At 56.0% G+C, this 739-nt stretch overlaps 1 protein-coding gene across 1 annotated transcript; it reads left to right on the plus strand.

Moving 5' to 3' along the window:
• Positions 1–6: 6 nt before the first annotated feature.
• LOC130607142 (mucin-5AC-like) lies at positions 7–723 on the plus strand (the record flags this gene model as incomplete). The annotated part of the gene is made up of 1 exon (XM_057424016.1): positions 7–723. A coding segment is annotated over one exon (717 nt), but the record flags the coding sequence as incomplete, so codon positions are not given.
• Between the last annotated feature and the right edge of the window lie 16 nt (positions 724–739).

Consider the following 739-nt stretch of genomic DNA (forward strand, 5'->3'; position numbering starts at 1 on the left):
ACCACCTCTATTGATGCCTCCAGCACCTTCTCCACCTCTGGAGCCACCTCCTCTGCTGCCACCTCCACTGCTGTGACCTCTACAACAGCTCCAACCATGTCAGAAGCTGCCTCCACGATGTTCTCCACCACTGGAGCCACCTCAACTGCTCCCATGTCCACACAGCTGACCTCCACACCATCCCCAACCACCTCTGTTGAAGCCTCCACATCATTCACCACCAATGTAGCCACCTCCTCTGCTGCCACCTCCAATGTGATGACCTCTACCAATGCCCCAACCTCCACAGCAGAGCCTCAAACCTCCTTCTCCACCTCTGGAACCTCTTCCACTGCTGCCACCATCACTGAGGTGACTCTGATGTCAACCACAGCCACCTCAATGGACACCTCCACTCTCTCCTTCACCTCTGAAGTCACCTTCAGTGCTCCCATGTCCACAGGGGTGCCCTTTACAACAGCTCCAACCACCTCTGTTGATTCCTCCACATCATTCAGCACTACTGGAGCCCCCCCCTCTGCTGTCACCACCAATGAGTTGACCTCCACCAGTGCCCCAACCACCTCTATTGATGCATCCACCTCATTCACCACCATTGGAGCCACCTCCACGGCTGTCACTTCCATAGAGGAGAACTCCATGACATCCACAACCACTCCAACAGAGCCTCCTACCTCCTTCTCCACCCCTGGAGCCACCTCCTCTGCTGCCACCTTGACTGAAGTGTCCTCCACAACAG

The sequence above is a fragment of the Pezoporus wallicus genome, unplaced genomic scaffold, assembly GCF_028554395.1.
Source record: "Pezoporus wallicus isolate ANWC-B61680 ecotype Strahan unplaced genomic scaffold, APGP_CSIRO_Pwel_v1 contig_10839, whole genome shotgun sequence".
In the NCBI taxonomy this organism is placed as follows: domain Eukaryota; kingdom Metazoa; phylum Chordata; class Aves; order Psittaciformes; family Psittacidae; genus Pezoporus; species Pezoporus wallicus.